Here is a 17,529-nt window from a genome sequence, read left to right as displayed (position 1 = left end):
TTTCCTCATCCATGAAGTGGGGTTAGACGAGTTATTAGGGTCCCTGGCGTCCCTCCCAACACTTAATTTTCCAGAGCAGGAGCTGCTTGTTCTGATAAAGGCCCCAAACTCTCCGGCTCAAGTTCATCCTCCGCGGGCTGGCAATAGGGACGCGTCCCCTTTAAGGCTCCAGCTCGCCGGTGGCGGCGGCCGGAAGTGTTGAAGCCCGGCCTGGCGGCGGCGGTGGCGGTAGCTGCCGTGGCGGCCTCTGCGCATGCTCCGTCGCCCGCCCGCCCTGGCCGCTCGCCGCCCGCCCGCCCGACGGAGACGGTGAGGAGGGGGAGGGGTGGGCGCTCGGGCGCGGGCGCGGGGTGGGTGGGGGCGGGGGGGCGGGCGCGGGGGCCGTGCGGCGGCCGGCGAGGGCGGGCGGGCGCGCAGGGGGCGGGGGGCTGCTGCCTCCGCGGGCGCCTCCCCACGCCCTGTGCGTGCCGCCGCCGCCGCCGGGGAGCGAGCGGACGTCGCGGCGCCGCGGGGGGGTGGGGGGACGCTGCCGCTGGGTCCGCCTGAGCAGCCGGGCCGCCCCCAGCGCGGCCGGCCGCGCCGCTCGGGTTCGGCCCCCGGCCGAGAGCGGCGGGGGGCCGGCGAGCCTGGCACTGGGGGGCCCCGGCGCCCCCGGACTGAAGGGCCCGGAAGTCCTCTGCCGAGGGACCAGGAAGGGCCGGAGCGACTCCGGACTGAGAGGCCCTGACATCTAGGACCCCGGGGAGGGGTCTGGGGATCCAGGGGGTATCCCTAAAGGCGGGATCCAGGGAGCACCAGGCCCTTCGATGAGGAGCTGGGGATGAGGCCTGGGTCGCGCTCGGGCTAGGGGGTAGTGGTGACAGGAGGGGGCGGCGATGAGTGAAGGAAGCCCGCTGTCTGCCCGAGAGGACCTCTCGGAGCCTTGGGGTGGGGAGCCAGGGCAGAGAGTGGGTTCTGCTGAGGAAGAGTGTCCAAGGTTCACCCGGGGGCGCCTAGAGGCCTCGGCCATTCAGTCCAGGGGAAAAGAGGCAGGTGCTTCCCTGAAGGCACAGTGACAGGTCCAGTAAGCAGGGGACAAGGAAGAAGAGCTCCAAGGGAAAGGGAGCAGGCCTCTACCTTCCCCTAGATGTGGGGGCGATAGGAAGACACCTAAGGGTCCAGATCTGTGAGGGAATAAAAGAGAGCTTGGAGTAGTACCTCATATAGGTAGAGAGCAGGGTGATGTGGCCTGTCGCGGATGGGGAAACCTGAGTTTTTGAGGACCGGAGAGAAGATGATTGTTGGGAAGAAGGCTAGCATATCCCCGCTTTCTAAAACGACGGGGGAATTGGCCTGGTGTTTCCTAATTGAGGGGCAGGAGAGGTGAGAGCAGACTCTTGAGGGTCCTGGAGTGTGATCCATCCAGACTAAGACACGTCAAGTCTTGATCATGGGAAGCCTTGGCTGTCTAAGGAGGAGGAGGAGGAGGAGGAGGCATTCTCTCAAGATGAGAGAAATTCAAAAGCACTTCCTAACAGACAAACAGGGGCCTTAACTCGTGTTTATTTAGGAGAACCAAGAAGTGGCATTTTCCTCCTTAACCTGGAGGATTAAGGAAAGAGAGGATCAGCTAATTTTAGTCTCACAGGATTCTTTTCTCTCTCTTTGCTTATGGAACGTTTGGGGGACTTTTTCATTAAATTGTTGGACTGACCTAACTTGTCAGCCTTTTATCGATTATGTGTATTTAATCTCTACTGACTTGACTTTTTTCATTAGTTACCTGTTAGTTGGCTTACTCGTGTTTACAGCAAACATATTGAATAGCCAACTTGTACTCAGCTTCATGGAGTTAGTTTGGACTGTGTTTTATTCTTGTCCTAAGAAGAAATCTCCTCAACTGTAGTATGTTGACCCTTCAAAAAACCCTTTTTGCAGTTGCTTCTCCAAACACCTACAGAGTGGTCACTATTAAGTGATTTATCCGAAACTTCATTTGCTCTGGCTTTTTACCTCAGTGGTCCTGTGTAGTGATCTGTTGGCTTCATTACATCTGGTAGCGCCCTGGATCACCTAGTAAATACACGAAACAGAATAAAGAAGGAAAAAAATCAAGGAGTTTTGACCTCCTGTAATAATAAAGTTTTTAAGTTGGAAATTTCTTAGAATAGGCTACATAGTCTACCAAAATTTAAGTATGAAACAAATACATTTTGGAGTTAGAAAATTTCAGGATATATGGTATTTCTATGACTCCCTCTCAGCTACCAACTATCATGTTCCTATGATCATGTGACACTTGTGCTTACATCTTGCCATGTTTTTTAAACTTTTCAGAACACAAAAATGAATTTAATCCAGAGTAGGTCAGGTATCATTGATTTAATTTTTTGATAGTTTATGTGAGTAATCATGTAGTTACTTTCAAGGTGTCTTGTCTTTGAAAATAACTACAAATAATTCTTCCTTTTCACAGAAGTTTGACATATTTCCCTTATGTGTGTTCTCTAGAATTACAGAATGTTGTGTGATTCCACAATGAATACTCCAAGGTCCCATCCATAAAATACCCAAAGGAGCAACTTACTCATCTTCCCTTAGTTTTTGTTGCTATAAACAAGAGCCACTTTTCAATTTACACTCAGCTCAAAGAAATGACCTTCCAATTAGCCAGTGTAGTCTGTAGAGCTGGTTAAGGTTTCTTGCTTGGAATATGGTATTTAGGGTAGTAAGAGATATTCAACCCAAACTTGCTTCTCTGAGGAATGTAAGAATTGCCATGTGGGATCAGACCTGTGTCTCTGACTGACAATGAGAGACTTATTGTGGATGATTATAATTATCTTTTCTGGTAAACTCTCAGAAGGTTAGAGAAGCAGCCATAATATTGCTTTTGAGTTCCAAGGTGTGGGAGGGGTAAGAAGTAAAATATGAGTTCTTATTGAGGAAAGTATCAATCAAGAAGTTAGTCAACCACTTATTCAGAGTATTGTAGAGAGAGAACTCAACCTTAGGGTAGAAGGTTGAACTAGAAGCATCCTTCTAATTTTGCTTTTCTAATCCATTAATTTACCTATGCTGTTAATTTAACATTTAAACCACTTTTTTGAAATAATAAATTATCTGTGATTGTTATATGCTAAAGTATTATATCTTTTAAATTCGTTGAATATGTAGCAGGATAGTGCTTGACAACAAATAAGTGTCTGACAAATGTTAGCTGTGATTATTTCAATTCATCCTACATTTTTATGGTTCAAACTTTAAAGATATCGATCAGTTCACTTATTTTAGGATTTGATGGCATTTTATACTTCATTATATTCCTTTTGGCATTTTCTAGACTCAAAGGTCCTAATCATTTAGGTTCTGTTTCTGGCAGCCAGCCAAACTGGTCCATTGATTCCCCATCCCCCCAACTCCAGTTTTAAACTTTTAATTTACAGAAGTTCAGATTGTATATTCTAGTATCTTGTAATTGCTTTTTTCCTCTACTGTATGACAGTATCACATATCTCTTTCCCTTCTGTAGTTCCTTAAGAGCAGATACCATCCCTTTTCATATCTAAGGAGCCTAACTGTCCGATGTGATTTCTCCCCATCATTACGGCCAGTTCAAGCTTTCTAAGCAAATTTATGTCCCCTAAATTAAAGAAGAAAGTTCTAGAAGTCTTTTAGGGTAAAGTGAGTCACTGACTGCATGAAAATTTATTACATACCTGCTGTGGACCAGATTTCCTTAGAAAGTTTTAGGTAGGCAGTTCTGTAAATAGAAGTCTGATATTTGAAAACTGTTGCACTTGTGGCCCTGGGCACTGAGCATAGGGAAGCCTGTTAAAAAAGTAAAGCTGGTTTTTCTCTCCCAGGATGCAGTCTGGTGAGGAGAGACTGACAGAGTGGGCTGATGCTTGTGACAGGGATGCTCCAGGCGCTGAAGGAGGCAAAAAGACCCCCTCAAATCTAGTCAAGGAAGTCACAGATGGCCTCTCTGAGGAAGTGATGTTTTCAATGTCACAAAAGTATAGCAGTGACTTGCCAAAACAGAAAAAAAGAATTCCAGGTAGAGCAAATAAGTGTGAAGGCTCAGGTGAGGAAATATGGCATGTTTGAGAATTTGGAAAAAATGCAATGGCAGGAGCCCACAATGTGAGAGGAAGCACTGTGGGAAGTGAGGCCAGCAGGGTGGGCAGGGGACAGATCTGGTGGGTTTTATAAGTCAGGGTGTTTGCACCGTAATAGCAGCAGAGGGAGTGCCCTGAAGGGTTTTTTAAGTGGGGAAAATGGCTTTTAGTTAGATCATTTTGTCTGTTATCTAATGAGTTGGAGATCCGGACCAGAGGTTAGGATACTGATGAGAAGCAGCTGGAAAAATCCAGGTAACAGTGTGGTGGTTCAGCATGTGATGATGGCAGCACAGATGGAGAGTGGAGGATGGTTGAAAGAGATATATAGGTGATAAAATGGCTAGGATTTATTTGGTGGTTGGTTGAATTTAGAAAGAGAAGAAAGAGGAGTCAAAAATAGCTCCTTAGTTTCTGGCTTGAGAATATGGATGGAGGGTAGCTCCATTTACTGAGGCAAGGAACCTAGGGGCAGGTTTGAGAGGGAACATGCTTTCAGTTTAAGATGCCTAAGATATTTTAAGAGGTTTTTGGATATAGGAAGTGTTGAATCCAGGAAAAACTTTGAATGTGAGAATCATAAAGGGCAGGTCTAAGTCATATGTGAGGAATTTTAACTTGGTCAAACACAAACAAAAATTGATTGAACTGCTGTATGTCAGTGGCTACAGTGAACAAGGCTGTAGGAGACAAGATTTTTAGAGAAGCAGCACCTGTCTTCACAGTGTGGTCATGGAGGCAGATGCATGTTCAGTTACCCACTGTACAAGGTACAGTGCTATTAAACACTAGAGGAGAGCGGCAAGCAAGTATTGGGGGCCTACAGGAAAGAAAATGGGGAGGTGAGGCTTGTGGAGGAGTGAGCTTTGAACTGGGCCTTGAAGGGAGAAGGTGATGAGGGAGAAAGGAGTTTGGGGCTTACAGAATGACACAGGTACAGAAACCTATACATGTTACACGTCCAGAATTCAGTGAGAGATTGATGTGGCCGGATTTTAAGATTCTTGGGGTATTATAGTTGCAGATAAAACTGGAAAATTTGGGAGGCCAAATGAGGGAGACTTTGAGTGCTATGTTAAATATGTGTATTATAGGCAAACAATTGCTGTGGCAGAGCTGAAATGTGGATTTGGTCATCTTGAGTACCAAATACATATCCATTGTGTGTCTAGGCACGGTTCATTGCAGTCCTAATCATCTTCAAGTACTCACATATCTCAGTCAACACAGTACTCTTATCTATATTCTCTTACATGATCCTCCTTTCTTTTCAGCTGTGAAGACTAACAGCTGCAGAATAACTTAGGACCCTCTGAGTTTTCATAAAGATTGAAATAATGCTTTGAGTTACTTTAGAGTCAAAGACCTTTTGGTACTGGACAGTAGTTTCCCCAACAGCTCTGCAAGTGAAGTGTCAGGCAAGATCCTATCTCCATTCGTTTGAGGCAAAGAGGTATTAAGATGTTCCCGGAGGTCATACAGTTGGACACAGCATTTATTAAACAGCCATACAATGCAAATCATCTTTCTTTTTCCATGCAACTTAGTTTCAGAACACTTGATGAAGTGTAATGGCTGGTTGCAAAGAAAATAGATGATTCTTACTTTCTAAGCACTTAGGATGGAACTAGTAATGTGCCATATACCAGCTCTCTAGAATAAAAAATACCCTGATTTGTAATGCTTGCCAATTTCTTTGGTGTATATACTCCCAGCATCACTGATTTCAAGTTACCAACTTGATGTTGCTAAACCGGGAGTTGCAAAGAGATGTACACAGTTGGCTTCCCCTGTGACTCAGTGGTAAAGAATCTACCTGTAGTGCAGAAGGTGGAAGAAATGTGGGTTCAATCTCTGGGTTAGGAAGATCCTCTGGAGTAGGAAATGGCAACCCACTCCAGTATTCTTGCCTGGAAAATTCCATGGGCAGAGGAGCCTGGTGGGCTACAGTCCATGGGGTTGCAAAGAGTCGGACACGACTGAGCACACAGGCACGTGCACAGTTGGTTCTCAGGAGCTGGTGGAGCTGCCTGCAGCATACCACTGGGTGAATCACACATACTAAGAAAATCTCCCGTCGCTAGTGAGTCCAAAGGCATTTCTGTGGAAAGATGTCTGCCCCTTCTCACAATTCCCATCTTTTTCAGGAGACCATGATCTCCAGGATGCCCTTGGAATTAATAGTTATTATATTGCTGTTCCTTGCCTATGGTTGTCATCTTTTCAAATCAGACAAAATTACTGGTGCTTCTTATTTCTGACAGCATTCCCAGCTATCTGACTTCATGTGAAAGATGGCTAATGCAGAAGTGAGTGTCCCAGTGGGAGACGTGGTTGTGGTACCCACTGAAGGAAATGAAGGGGAGAGCCCTGAAGATACTAAAACCCAAGTGATCTTGCAGTTACAGCCTGTGCAACAAGGGTAAGTGACTAAAGATTGGAATATTCTGAAAATTTTGGGGAGTTTAAAGAGTGGAGATATTATAACTTTAAGGTGATGTAGCAGAATGGAACATTCAACATCAACTCTCAGAGCTCAGTTCTCATCTCTATAATGTATTGTGTGCTATATTTGTCATTCAGTACTTATTACAACTGACTGTTTCCTCGTCTCTCGCCCTCTACTCTGAGTTCCTTGAGGATAAGCTGCATGGTTCCCTTATCATATTTATCCACACCGTTTAGCGCAGTGCCTTGGTACATGTGGTACTTTTGCCAAAAGAGATAGTTACAGTCAGAGGAGAATAGGCAAGGCAGCTATAAAAGTATTCCTACCAGAAGTTCTCTGGGCCCTCATGGATGGGCAAATTGTCAAGCTTAGTCTATTAAAAATATGTGTATCCATCGCCTACCATTATACAACATATCACAAAGGTGTTGAAAGCAATATAGCACATGGTTCCCACCATCACGAAGCTTGAGGTCTAATTGTGCAAAGCAAAACTACATGTTTATAAGTAGAGTGATCACTTACATGGCAAAATCTAAGAATGCCAAGTGGCATGCTTAGGATGTGCTTTTTAATTCAGAGAAGTGATTCAGAAAATCACGATGAATTTGAGAGAAGAGATAAGATTCTTAAATGGGCTTGAAAGGTAAACAGGAATTAGATCTCCAGAGAGAAGAGGGGGCTAGTTATTTTATCTTGGGGAATATATAAAAGATTTAAGGATCAGAAGTATTCTACGGGCTTCCCTAGTGGCTCAGATGGTAAAGAATTCATCTGCAATGTGGGAGACCTGGGTTCTATCCCTGGGTTGGAAAGATCCCCGAGAGAAAGGAACGGCTACCCACTCCAGTATTTTTGCCTGGAGAATTCCATGGACAAGGAGCCTGGCAGGCTACAGTCCATGGAGTGGCAAAGAGTCGGATACGACTGAGCAACTTTCACTAGGCAAACACACAATTGGCCCTCTGTATTTGTAGATTCCACATCTTCAGATTCAACCAACCTTGGGTGGGAAAAAAATTCCAGAAAGTTCCAAAAAGCAAAATTGAATTTGCCACACACAGGCAACTATTTATAAGCATTTACATTAGATTAGATATTACAAATAATCTTCAGTTCAGTTCAGTCACTCAGTCGTGTCCGAATCTTTGCAACCCCATGGACTGCAGCACGCCAGGCCTCCCTGTCCATCACCAACTCCCAGAGCTCGCTCAAACTCATGTCTCTTGAGTTGGTGATGCCATCCAACCATCTCATCCTCTGTCATCCCCTTATCCTCCTGCCTTTAATCTTTCCCAGCATCAGGGTCTTTTCCAGTGAGTCAGTTCTTCACATCAGGTGGCCAAAGTTTCAGGTATTGAAGTTTAAGCTTTAACATCAGTTCTTCTAGTGAATATTCAGAACTGACTTCCTTTAGAATGGACTGGTTGGATCTCCTTGTAGTCCAAGGGATTCCCAAGGGTCTTCTCCAATACCACAGTTCAAAAGCATTAATTCTTTGGCACTCAGCTTTCTTTATAGTCCAACTCTAACATCCATACATAACTACTGTAAAAACCATAGCTTTGACTAGATGGGCCTTTGTTGGCAAAGTAATGTCTCTGCTTTTTAATATGCTATCTAGGTTGGTCATAGCTTTTCTTCCAAGAAGTAAGCATCTTTTAATTTCATGGCTGCAGTCACCATCTGCAGTGATTTTGGAGCTCAAGAAAATAGTCTGTCACTGTTTCCATACTTTTCTCATCTATTTGAAATGAAGTGGTAGGACCAGATGACATGATTTTAATTTTCTGAATGTTGAATTTTAAGCCAACTTTTTCACTCTCCTTTTTCACTTTCATCAAGAGGCTCTTTAATTCTTCTTTGCTTTCTGCCATAAGGGTGGTGTCATCTGCGTATATGAGGTTATTGATATTTCTCTCTGCAATCTTGGAGAAGGCAATGCAACCCACTCCAGTACTCTTGCCTGGCAAATCCCATGGACGGAGGAGCCTGGTGGGCTGCAGTCCATGGGGTCGCTAAGAGTCGGATACGACTGAGCGACTTCACTCTCACTTTTCACTTTCCTGCATTGGAGAAGGAAATGGCAGCCCACTCCAGTGTTCTTGCCTGGACAATCCCAGGGATGGGGGAGCCGCCTGGGCTGCCGTCTATGGGGTTGCGCAGAATCGGACACGACTGAAGCGACTTAGCCGAAGCAGCAGCAGCAGCCTGCAATCTTGATTCCAGCTTGTGCTTTATCCAGCCCAGCATTTCACATGATGTACTCTGCATGCATATAAGTTAAATAAGCCTTGACGTACTCCTTTCACCTCTGATGACCACAACTAGAGAAAGTCCACGCACAGCAAAAAAGACCCAGTTCAATCAATAAGTAAAAATGATTAAAAAATAAAGAAATGTCAGAAAACTATGGTTATATTTTTAAAACTAATAAGAAAGAGTCCTTATCTTTTACAGATACATACAAATGTCTGGGATTTGCTTCAAAAAAAATTCAGGAGTGGGCGGATGTAGAGATGAAATCAGACCGGCCATGTGTTGACAACTGTTGAAGCGGGTGATGGATGTTTACATGAGGGTTCATTATCATATTTTCTCTATTTGGAGGTATTTTTGAAATTTCCTATAATAAAAAGCTTTTTAAATTACCAAGATAGGCTAATAGGCTAATAGTTTTTTAATCATTAATTAATTTTTAATCATCTGATTTATGCAATAGCTGATCTAAAGTATATGGGAGGATGTATGTATATTATATGCAAATACTATGCCATTTTATAAAAGACTTGCACATCTGTGGATTTTGGTATTTGCAGGGGTTTTCTGGAACCAATCTCCCCACAATACTGAGGAAGGACAGTAATCCAATCCCGGTCTACTAAGTCATGTACCTTGCCTTAAAAAGTTCTAGGGAAAAACTGTTAAACTATTAACCTGTCTTGGTAATTTAAAAAGCTTTTTATTATAGGAAATTTCAAATATACCTCCAAATAGAGAAAATATGATAATGAACCCCCGTGTAAGCATCCATCACCCAGCTTCAACAGTTGTCAACACATGGCCGGTCTGATTTCATCTCTACATCCACCCACTCCTGAATTTTTTTTGAAGCAAATCCCAGACATTTGTATGTATCTGTAAAAGATAAGGACACTTTCTTATTAGTTTTAAAAACGTAACCATAGTTTTCTGACATTTCTTTCTTCTTTAATAATGTGTATTTATTGACTGTGCTGGGTCTTTTTTGCTGTGCGTGGACTTTCTCTAGTTGTGGTGATCAGAGGCTACTCTCCAGTTGTGGTGCATTGGCTTCTCACTGCAGTGTCTTCTCTTGCTGGGCTCGGGTGCTTGGGCTTCAGTAGTTGCGGCACACGGGCTCAGTTGCCCCATGGCATGTGGAATCCTCCTGGACTATGGATCAAACCCACGTTCCTTGCATTGGCAGCTAGATTCTTAACCACTAGGCCACGAGGGAAGTCTGACATTTCTAAATATTGTTAAGCATAAAGGAGATATTCTAAGGTCTATAAAGGAAAGTTGATATAAATAATGTCTAACATATAGAGTGTCTTAAATTTTTATTGGCACCACAGATTATGGAGGCTTATTCAACTCATTTGGGAATTTTATTTTGATACACACATGCTTGTCGTCGTTACCTTTTGAGGTACAGTAACATCAAGAAGAATTAAAGGTCAGGTTCTTCTGTCTTTCCTAAAGTATTCCAGTTGTCACTAGTCTTATCCACAGTGGAGACAGAAAAAACTTCTCTGCTACTTCGCGACTTAATTCTTTTGAAGATTTGGTTCCACTTAATTTTCTGTTTGTCTTTTTTATTTTCCAAATGATACTGTCTTATCTGGAAACCTGGCATTGCTTGATTAGGTAGAGGCATCTTTGTCCAACATACATTGACTTCCCAATCCACTGTCTACAGTGAATTTTAATGCATGAGCTAGTAAATAAACATTTTGAGGTATTGCCTTTTTTTGGGGGGGGGGTGGCTATTGCATTTTGAGATGTTTGTCAGTTGTATTATTTAATTATTTTAATATTTTATTGGATTTTAGCCTCATTTTGTAAAAATGAGCAGGGTACAAAAACAGTGATTTTAGTGATGAGATATATAGGTCTCATTTTAATTTTAATACACTTGAGACAAAGATGAAAATTATCAGGTGTCAGTGTTCAGTCTCATCATACTTCACCTGATGGGCTGTAATTCAAGCGTGAAGAAAATAAACAATCAAAAGGTATGCATACATTGCTAGGAATAAATTGGTAAAGATTATATTTAAAAGATTTGAGAGTTGGACTATAAAGAAAGCTGAGTGCCAAAGAATTGATGCTTTTGAAGTGTGGTATTGGAGAACTCTTGAGAGTCCCTTGGACTGCAAGGAGATCCAACCAGTCCATCCTAATGGAAATGAATCATGAATATTCATTGGAAGGACTGATGCTGAAGCTAAAACTCCAATTTGGCCATCTGATGCAAAGAACTGACTCATTTGAAAAGACTCTGATGCTGGGAAAGATTGAAGGCAGGAGGAGAAGGAGGTGACAGAGGATGAGATGGTTGGATGGCATCACCAACTCGATGGATGTGAGTTTGAATAAGCTGTGGGAGTTGGTGATGGACAGGGAAGCCTGGCATGCTGCAGTCCATGGGGTCACAAAGAGTCGAATGTGACTGAGTGACTGAACTGACTGGCTGGCTGATATTCAAAAGGCAAGAAATAGAGATTTTATATAAGTATTGTTAAATTTCAATATGTAATTCCTTTTGCCCATCATTTTAATTTTTTTACATATATGACATTTTATACTTTCCCAAATATTCACCATATACACATTTTCAGGGATACGTATGAAGCAAAAGTAGAGTATAACCTGACGCATTATATAAGATGATACTTTCATAATGATACTAAGTTAAAATATATCCACATTCATGTTTTTAAGAAAATAGAGATACTAAGGTGAGTGAAGTGAAGTCGCTCAGTTGTGTCCGACTCTTTGTGATCCCATGGACTGTAGTCTACTTGGCTTCTCTGTCCATGGGATTTTCCTGGCAAGAGTACTGGAGTGGGTTGCCATTTCCTTCTCCAGGGGATTTTCCTGACCCAGGGATCGAACCCAGGTCTCCTGCATTGCAGGCAGACACTTTACCCTCTGAGCCACTAGGGAAGCAGGTACTCAGGTACTGAGATACTAAGAAGATTTTTTATTCTGGGAGTTTTTCCAACAAAGAAGACTTGTTCAGTGTATGCTTTCTTTTTAAAAACAAAAAAGATGATTATTAACCTTTTCAAATAAAACCTTTAAATATACTTTGGAAATTCTCAGAAGGGATGAAAGTACCAAGATTCCATTACATTTTTGACTTTCCAATTCATTTTGGATTCATAAGAGTTTTTAACAATGAGAGGACTGGTGATTTTAATACTACATAAATTTACTCAGTGTGCTGAGTGGAATAGTTCAGTTTGAGGAATAGTGACCTTACTTTCCTTATGCTCATTTCCCTCCCTAGTGGGAGGTTTAAAGTGTTAGGAATATGTATAAACCCAGATCATTAGGGTACCCCTTAGCTTATGTAAGAATCCCACACTCAATTAATCAGAATAGCTTTCCTTAACATTCAAGATAAAAAAAAAAGTATATAGATTTTCAGTTTTCAGTGAATTGGAATACAATAATGTGGCCTTAACTTTAAAACCCTTATACATGTATACCATATGTACTATATATTATACTATTTATATGTATTTATATGCACACATTATACTATTAGTGAAGTTAACATCACAGTCATTGTAAATGCTAATAGTAACTGACTTGTTCTTCACCGATCCATAATTACCACTTATTATTTGTAGCATAATAATTTGTGTGCATGTTTTATACTTCAATTTAGAATGTAAGCTTCTGTGTTCTTGGGAAAAAAGGATTTAGTATATCATGTGTTCTCAAAGAATGTTTGTGAATTAATAAAGGAATAACAACAATCATAATAAAATTTTGGGGTGATTATTAAAAAAAGCTCTAGTAAACCTAATTTTGCCTTACTTTGATGATTCAGAAGGCATATTGATATCTTATAAATCCTTAACATTTTAAACATATTTTATGATTTTTGACTATAGTTTTATTAAGTATAGAGAATAAAGCTAAATCCATCACTATTATGAGTTGCTTTAGAAAGATTTTCCCTGATAAAATCTTTTGCCTGTAAAAATACAGACTATGCCCCAACTTCCCAAGTGCAATTTACTGGTTGTTGAAATTATGTATAGACAAGAATCTATTATTTTAAAGGATTTTGTACATATTGGTCAATGAGCTTAGAATGAGCTTACCAAATTTACTTGAAGTAGAGGTATGGTTTTATTTTTTTCTTGTCTGTGCTGCATGGTGGGATCTTAGCTCTCCAGCTAGGGATTGAACTTGGGCCAGAGCGGTGAAACTCAGAACCCTAACCACTAGGCCTCTCAGGGACCTCTTAGATTATGCCCAAGGAGAGAAAGAGAGGTAAATAAGTAAATAGTATTAAGTATTATAGTTGTTGTGGCAAAAGCCTAAAGTACAGTTGGGCCACAGAGGAGGAATTGGGTGATTATACCAGAGGACTGCGATGGAAGAAAAAGCACCATACAGCCAGCTGATTAAAAAACAAAAGATGGGGAAAGAGGTTCTGGGAAGAGGAAGAAGAGCAAGAACAGAAGGGATAAAAGAAGATGGCAGTTTGGTACTACTGGGGCTTGGGTTGTCTGGTGGGGGTTTGGTGAGAATTGAAACCAGGGACCAGATCATGGAGGGACTTAAATATCATATTATGTATTTGGGGCTTTATTTCAGCAGCAAGGAGGAGATTCTTGCAGGGTTTTGCAGAGGGTGTTACCTGATCATTCTGGAAGGAATATAGAAGATCAGGTTGATGTGAGGAGACCGGTTCAGACTAGAGATGACGCAGCCTGAGTTAAGGCAGTAGCAGTGGAAATAGACAGGGAGGGTGTTAAGGATGTGTATCTGGCAGGACTTGGTGACTGGCTGTGTGGGAGTTGAGGAGGATGAAAAGGGAGAAATTTAGTGTAATTTCCAGGCTTCTGTTTTAGGCCACTGTGTGCTGAGTAGTGCCATTTACAAGGATGGGAAATATAGGAAGAAGAGTAGTTTGGGAGGTGGGAGAGGAAAGAGAACTTGGTTATTTTAGACATAATTCATTCAATCAAGTCCTATGGGATATTCCAATGCATTTATTTATTAGCAGTTAGTTGTGTCCTGCTGTGGAATTCAGAAGGGAGGTCTGTGCTAAAGGTGTCGCCATTGGGGAGGGAAATCACTGATGCAAAGGGTATTGTTCAGGGAGTACTTCAGGATAGCAAGTGCAGTCAATAGCATGTTAGGCTTATTGTGGAAATTAAACAAAGGATGTCAGTGTTCATGTCAGGTTATCTGAGCCCATTTCTTAGAAGGCAGAAACACTTTGGAGAAAGAGTTTTCCTTAAGTGGTACCTTTCATTACTGCTAGTTACTTTGGGCATAATCGCTCTCTCTCTTTTTCTAAAAAACTAGGCTCTGCTCATATCTGTAGTTTGATTATGATGCCTTAAAAAATGCTGAAGTGTAAAAATGGCTAAAGTGCCTAGATTCCAACAAGGGACATCAGCTTCTGTAGTCAGTAAGTTCTTCCTGGTTTGAATTGTCTAAAGGTATTACTTTTTAGTCATGTTTGGATAATTCTATAATATGTTACAAGTGAAGCAACAATCTATGTCATGAACTTTTAAAGTTAGGAAGGGATAAGTCTGGTGTAAAATACAAGTATTTTACAAGTAGCAGTGTAAATAGAGTAGCAAGAGAAACTTTTCCTCTGTGATGAGGAAAGTTGTTGATTCATTTCCATGATAGTAGCTGCTAAGCAGTCTTGGGCAGCCTGGAATTTAGATACATTGGGGCTTGAGTCGGAACACTAACATCAAGTTGTAAAGTATATTATTTTATTCCTTTTGAGATAGATTAAAACAAATTTCTTAACCCCATGCTGTGGATATTAATTTTGTCGTGATTTATGTAGTTTATTGATGGACACTTTTACGACAGGATTTATGAAGCTGGATCTGAGAACAATACGGCAGTTGTGGCAGTAGAAACTCACACAATACACAAAATTGAAGAAGGGATTGGTAAGTCTTTTTGTTGTTCTAGTACTTTTTTTTTTTTTTTTAACCACACTTTGAGGCATGTGAAGCCCTCTGCAGTGGAAGCGCAGAGTCGTAACCACTGGACCTCCAGGGAAGCCTTGTTCTGGAACTTTTAGCCTTAGCCTCCTTGGTTGAGATTTCCTGCTTTTTGTGCCTGATTTCCCCTTCCCGTCCCCCCGCACCTCACTACCCAATGTGCTCTACTGGTGCTGTAGCCATCAATTTGATGATGGTACATCGAGAGACACTGCGATCTGCTAGGGCTATCAGTTGATGTTTAACATTAGTTTGCTAGGGTTACTGAAAAGACTTCTCATCAGTAGAAATCTGTCAAAGAAATTGGAGTCTCAAGGTTGGTGTCTGTCATTAAGGAAGTTGCTGATGAGGTGCTGATTGGAAGGCAGTCAGTGGAAAGAAACTGAAGAGGAACTCTGAAATTAGTCAGACTTGGTGTTTGAATCCCATATTCTCACTTAGCTGTTTAACCTTGGAAAATCCCTTCACGTTTCTGAGTCCCATACAGGTACATAGGAAACCATGACTGCCTCACAGGGTTGTTTTAAGAATTAAAAAAGATTAAACCTGTAAAAACACATGGCACAGTGTCTGGCACATTTCTTCCAGAAGATTCCTAAACAATACGAATCACTGTGAACTGTTAGCCCCTCAGAGGAACCAGGAGACTAGAGCTGTTGAATTAAACTTTAAAGAAGAGTGTTTGATAAATAACTGATATTTTTTCCATTTGCAAGATGCAAGCACTATAGAAGCAAATGAGGATATGGAAATTGCTTACCCCATAACTTGTGGGGAGAGCAAAGCCATTCTCCTTTGGAAGAAGTTTGTATGTCCAGGAATAAATGTAAAGTGTGTCAAGGTAATTGTCTTTTCTCCTTGCTGGGGTCTATTTTGGGGCTCCTTGTTTTCAAAGGGTATGGTTTTAGAACCTCTTCTTCCCCACCATTTCAGTGTTCTTAATTTAGTAGCGTCCCTTTGTGTCACAGTTTAAAAGAAAAAAAAAGGACTTTGGAGTGATACTGACCTGGGTTCAAGTCCCACCAGAATACAAGTCTTTTGAGAGCTGAGAATTTGTTTGTCTTCTTCACCATTGTATCCCTAGCACCTGGACTAGTGCTCTGAATATTTATCAGTAAATATTTTGTTGAATGAATGGAGTCTCAACTCTATCACTAGTTAGGTGACCTTGGTCAGGTAATATTTCAGAGCTTCATATGTTAAAATACAAATAATTATACATACATACACACACAGTAAGGTTGTTGGAAGGTGAAATGGTATATGTAAAATGCCTTATACTAGTGTGTAGTTTGGTAGAATTTCTTCAAAATTATTACTGATAAAAATAATCTTCATGAGAGCACAATGTGGAAATAATTGTTTATTCTGTCTCCACTGGTAGCCACAGCTCTACCCATAGGTAGTAGGCACCGTCAGTAGCATCATCCTGGAATCATTAAGGATTACAGAGTTTTGAGGCTCTGCAGTGCTGTTGGTTTCTACCATCCTTTTTCTTTCTACCAGATCCTGAATCTTGTCATCAGGGCTGGATAGATAACTTCAGTTTATTTTAATAGCCTTTGCAATATCGAAACCATCTGCTTGATTCAGGACACAAAAATGGACTTTATATCCTAATCAGTATATTAACACCAGGACAGGGCCAGAGAAGGATCACTTCCTCTAGCACAATAGGATGGGAAGATAGAGAATACAGGCTATGATGAGAGATGTCATCTGGGTATTGTTTTGTTTGTAACAAATAGAGTTATGTCCTTCTTTCCCTCATGGCCTGCCTAAATTAACATTGGATTATTTTGGACTTTTCCTTTTACATTAGTTCAATGATCAGTTGATCAGCCCCAAGCATTTTGTTCATCTGGCTGGCAAATCCACCCTGAAGGACTGGAAGAGAGCTATTCGTCTGGGTGGAATCATGCTCAGGTGAGCTCTAATAGCAAATTCACACCTTTGAAGTGACTGTGGGGTACTTAATCATGGTAGAATCCAGAGAATCCAGTCTTTCCTCTCCAACTTGAATTTTTATTCTGTCTGAAGGATTGGCTTGAACGATCCATGTATTATTTGACCTTCATCAACTTGTTCTTAAAATCCCTGTGAGAGAAGGAAAATTGAATTAAATCGACTCCTTCCAGCATCTAGGGCAAATTCTTGTGATGTCACAATGCTGGGTAGGATCGTCTCTGTGCAGAGAAGCTCAGGAGTAGATGACAGTCTTGCTTGAGATCACTCAGCATAGGTGGAGCTAAGCCTGGTGCTAAGAAAGAGTGGCTACCATGGAGATGTAGGCTGACGGACAAATTCTGGGATAATCTGGTAAAGCAGAAGGGTGCTGTTCATAAGAAACAGTTATGCACAATGAGTGCAATCCTTGCCGTCATTGTGCCATAGAAATAAACATTATTTTTTTTTAATGCAAATAGTTTTTTTTTTAAATTATTTATTTCTTTGTGGCTGTGTGCTGGGTTTTTGTTGCTGCCATGTGCTTTTGCTAGTTGCAGTGAGGGGGGCCCACTCTCTAGTTTCGGTGCGTGGGCTTCTCATTGCAGAGCATGGGCTCTGTGGTGTGCAGGTTTTGGTAGTCGTGACATGTGGGCTCACTAGCTGTGGCTCGTGGGCTCTAGAGTACAGGCTCAGTAGTTGTGCTGCATGCGCTTATTTGCCCTGAAGCATGTGGGATCTTCCAGGACCAGGGATTGAATCCATGTCCCCTGCATTGCAAGGTGAATTCTTA

General features: G+C 41.7%; 1 protein-coding gene across 3 annotated transcripts in view; it reads left to right on the top strand.

Annotated features, from left to right (window-relative positions):
* The first annotated feature begins 186 nt into the window (after positions 1–186).
* The window catches only part of GMEB1 (glucocorticoid modulatory element binding protein 1), a 35,974-nt gene continuing 18,631 nt past the window's right edge, over positions 187–17,529 (top strand). Inside the window, exons 1-5 of one of the 3 annotated variants that reach the window (XM_055573929.1) lie at positions 187–309; positions 6,365–6,522; positions 14,656–14,738; positions 15,509–15,633; positions 16,615–16,718. In XM_055573929.1, coding sequence (XP_055429904.1) covers positions 6,395–6,522; positions 14,656–14,738; positions 15,509–15,633; positions 16,615–16,718 — 440 coding nt within the window. In that variant the 5' untranslated portion in view covers positions 187–309; positions 6,365–6,394. Of the gene's footprint in view, positions 310–892; positions 1,363–6,364; positions 6,523–14,629; positions 14,739–15,508; positions 15,634–16,614; positions 16,719–17,529 lie in introns of those variants that run through there. The other 2 variants (XM_055573931.1, XM_055573932.1) reach the window with 2 other exon arrangements.

The sequence above is a fragment of the Bubalus kerabau genome, chromosome 3, assembly GCF_029407905.1.
Source record: "Bubalus kerabau isolate K-KA32 ecotype Philippines breed swamp buffalo chromosome 3, PCC_UOA_SB_1v2, whole genome shotgun sequence".
Classification (NCBI taxonomy): domain Eukaryota; kingdom Metazoa; phylum Chordata; class Mammalia; order Artiodactyla; family Bovidae; genus Bubalus; species Bubalus kerabau.
The sequence above is the reverse complement of the archived record's forward strand: the minus strand, read 5'-3'. Positions and strand labels throughout refer to the sequence as shown.